This window comes from Notothenia rossii (assembly GCF_949606895.1).
Source record: "Notothenia rossii genome assembly, chromosome: 11".
In the NCBI taxonomy this organism is placed as follows: domain Eukaryota; kingdom Metazoa; phylum Chordata; class Actinopteri; order Perciformes; family Nototheniidae; genus Notothenia; species Notothenia rossii.
In genome coordinates, this window is record NC_136910.1 from 34,818,772 (window position 1) to 34,822,605 (window position 3,834).

Genomic DNA, 3,834 nt, shown 5'->3' on the forward strand with positions numbered 1-3,834 from the left:
AAGATAGAGAACCCTAAGCATGTCATCTAATTTAGCAGCCCTTCAGTCTGAATAAAGCCTCCACTGTTCAGCAACTATCGGCAGATCTGGACTCAAGCAGATGATCAGAGAGGGCCGGTCACGCAAGGAGAGTGACACTCAGTGAATGTTTAACCTCATTTTACTTTGAAATGATACATGGAAAAGCAGGAGGATTGTGAAGCTGAGCAGACATTTTGTTGGAGGCATCAAGAATATAATTCCATAAATCATTCAGGTGTTTAATGTTTATTTTAATTATCAAATGAATTCAGACCTACTTATGACAAATACATTATTCTTCTTAAGCAGAGAATAATAAGCGCTTGAACAAATTGTGAATCTACACATCATAAACCAGCACAGTAACTGGAGCACTCAGCACCATGTTGTGTATGATTCCTTTGCCACAGATATTCATATCATTTTCATCCTCCACGAAGGCAGAGAGGAAGTTGTGAGATTCCCAGGGCACTTCCTCTGTCTGAGAGGCCAGGACCCGGATGGAGGACAGGACCTGGGTGTCGTCCACATCTTTCCTGAAGAGGAACCTTTTGCCTTCAGGAAGCCCCGCAGAATCAGAGGTGATGAAGGCGTCCATCTCACAGCTCTCCTTTGTGATGAACAGTCGGATGTTTCTACCGCTGAGGTTGCTCATCTTGCATGGAGAGTTGATAAGATTTCCCATTTTGTTCTGTGTGATGTGACTGATGTGATTGGTCAGGGCTGCACGTCTGGCTTGAAGCTGTAATGTAAACATATCACTGATATTCTTCATAGGCAGGATTCAAACAAGAGGACATATAACATGTGTTATATATTCAAAAGGACATCCCAGCCCAGATTATACACTTTTCCTGAAAAGTATACTGGTATCACTTAATTATCACTATCTTTTTATTTATTACTTAAATATTATATTATATTATGAGCATGTGACATTTTATTATTTTAAAACCACCCTTCTCCAGCATTCGATATATTTATACTGTATTATATTGTGTTTTGTAGGTATACAACACAATTATCCGTTTTACAAATTATACAAGAAAAGCATTCTTCCAGTGTTTTTATGGAAAAGAAGCATGACAATTCATTGGTTTTGTTCACGTTTAATGCATTAAAAAACACATATATATACTCAAAATCAATGAAAATGAAAAGACATTGGCTACAATGCTTCCATTTAAAAAGAAAAAGTGAATGAATCTGGTTCTTTTAGTTTGGTTTGGGTCATTCAAACTGACATGCCAAGACATTACATCTTCTGCTTTTCTCTACATGTGCATACAAAAAACACACTCACTGGAAGACATGTAACACAGATCAAATTACGAAGGTTAAACCTATTATTTTAGTACGTCTAGCTTCTATAAAACACAAGGACGTCATCTTACCTGCTGCTGAAGGGACTGCTCTGTGACCGTCCTCCTGACCTGAGCACAGTGTGTCTTATGATAAAGTCTGATAATATGCAAACCACTGTTAGCACAGCGAGTGTAAGGCAATATATTATATGCAACTGCTTCAAAGAGCATCTCCTTTGTTTGCAACCCACACTTAATATTACAATTCAACATCCTTAATCAAAGAAGGGTCATTGGTTTGTGGGTATTTCCCTTTCAGTTTTTAGGATCAACTGTATTTCCAGTAACCTGTCCTGAAGGCGATTAAAGGACAAGGCTGGTGTTATGTTAGTCCCTCTTTTAACACTTTCTGACTTTCTTGCCCTTTCTTGGGCATTCAACCCCCAGCCCATTCTGCCTACAGAAGACCAACATCTCTCAAACAAGGCAACAAATAAATAGTTTCAATAAAACAAATTGTTTTCTTAAACAACTGGGCATTTGACCTTTAAGCAAGCATAACTCTAGCAGGAGTAAAGTGCATTTGTTGGGGACTATTTTGTGTTGCGGATTAATACACAATTTGTGTCTTTGTGAGATTTTCTGACAGCAGGACAGTGTGTGTGGGATCATTTAGAGTTGAGATCAAATGAGTATATTGTTTTTGGACAATAATTGAGCTATCTGTCAAACAGGTATATAAGATACATTGGGGGTGCCAACCAACCAGTTACATTTGTATTAGAAGTGAAGAAGCTTCAGCACTCAATAAGAACAAAGGTAAGCTTTCCAAAAGCTTTTCTTTCTTTGTAATTGAGGTACATTTTTAGATAGAGCAGAGCTGTAACTTGCTCGATTGTTTGCATATTCAAAGTAAGATGAGGGACCTGATGTATAGATAAGAGTGTTACTGTTGGGTTCATGCTGCCTTCCAGCACTCCTCCTCAGCACAATGAGGCCGTGGCTGCTGCTGGTGTCCCTGCTTGTCTCTGACCTGAGTCCCCTTGGAGACGGGGACTGGGTCATAAATCATCACAGTGGGAGTTTATGCAGTAAACTGCTTCAGAAGACTCCCCTGGGACCTGAGATACTCCAGACTCAAACTGAACATGGATGTACGCACAGAAACTGTGTGTATGTTGCTGTGCAGCACAAACAGAGGAGTCTCCCCTCTAAATGGGCACACACCGTCCATGCTGATCATGGAGGACGTTTGTCACATAAGGAATTTAAAGGAATAATCCATAGAATTCATATTCCAGCACTGGTAGGCATCTTCGTGAGCATGTTTGTAATTTCTTTGTTCTGCTGCTCCTTGGTGTGCAGGAATCATCAACATAACAATTAAGTCTGCCCAAAATGATTCTGCCTAAAAGTATGAAGCTGATAACACAGACAATAATAAGCAGGTTTATATTTACACTAATTTGACACTCTTGATAATAAGAATATTTTATATCTTTTTTTGCAGCTGTTAAGATTAGTTATGGGAAGGCAAAAATAACTTTTTATAAATTAATTGCAGGCAGACAATGTACATGCAAACAGCTAAATGTATCCACCCTGTAATGGACACATTCAAAGTAGAGTAAATACATTGTAATTACATAGTGATTATAAAATGTACATTTTCAGAAAGCTATTTAGTCCCTTTTTCAACAATATATTTCAGTTAATGGAAAAAGTATTTGGATAATAATGAAATTATGGCAAATTATTTGTACCATGTCCACCCTGTCATGGAACTTGCAGACAGGGTGGACAATGACAGGGTGGACATTTGTGGCTAATATTAGCATGGAATGAGCACATATGGTGGACCTTCAGTGAGCAACATGTTTAAGTTAGCAAGGCGCTACTGTTTAACAAATATATTTCGAATTTCTGAAAGATTGCATATTAATTGACATTTCACTATGACAGAGTGGACATGTTAAGCTTGACAACATCCAACTACACACATAATATGATTAAAATTACGAAATATAAGTTGAAATACTTACTCTGCAACTAGCCAATGTCTCAGCCTCCATTGAGAAAAGACAAAATGGTGGTAGTAATGTCACTGAAAACATCAGATGTTTTTTTATGGGGCAGTTACCCCATAATGACAGGGTGGACAGCAATGTCAGGGACACATGCAAAATGTTCAATATTATTATGAAAATAGAATATACATGATCAAAATGACTCGTTTCATGAAATAACTCGTTGTGGACATAATTATTTAAAAAATGTAGTATCATTTAATCACTTATTACACACACTGTAGTTATCAGAGCAGTGTGTGGGACATGCCAAAATCACGTACATCCAATGAAAAAATACGGTATACAATGAAGGAAACACATTTCAAGAGACTTATCATATGTACTGATATGTGTGTAAATGTTTGGCCATTTATAATAAGACCTCAGAGTTTCATTATTCTGCTTTATTTTCATGATAACTGAGTGATTCTGATGGGGAC

At 37.6% G+C, this 3,834-nt stretch overlaps 1 protein-coding gene across 1 annotated transcript; it reads right to left on the reverse strand.

Annotated features, from left to right (window-relative positions):
* Window positions 1-142: 142 nt before the first annotated feature.
* LOC307025904 (uncharacterized protein) lies at window positions 143-1,572 on the reverse strand. The gene is made up of 2 exons (XM_079660880.1): window positions 1,416-1,572; window positions 143-763 (listed from the first exon to the last, which is right to left on the reverse strand). Exons 1-2 carry the CDS (start codon window positions 1,554-1,556, stop codon window positions 362-364), a joined length of 543 nt encoding a protein of 180 aa, XP_079517006.1. The 5' UTR covers window positions 1,557-1,572; the 3' UTR covers window positions 143-361.
* Window positions 1,573-3,834: the final 2,262 nt, after the last annotated feature.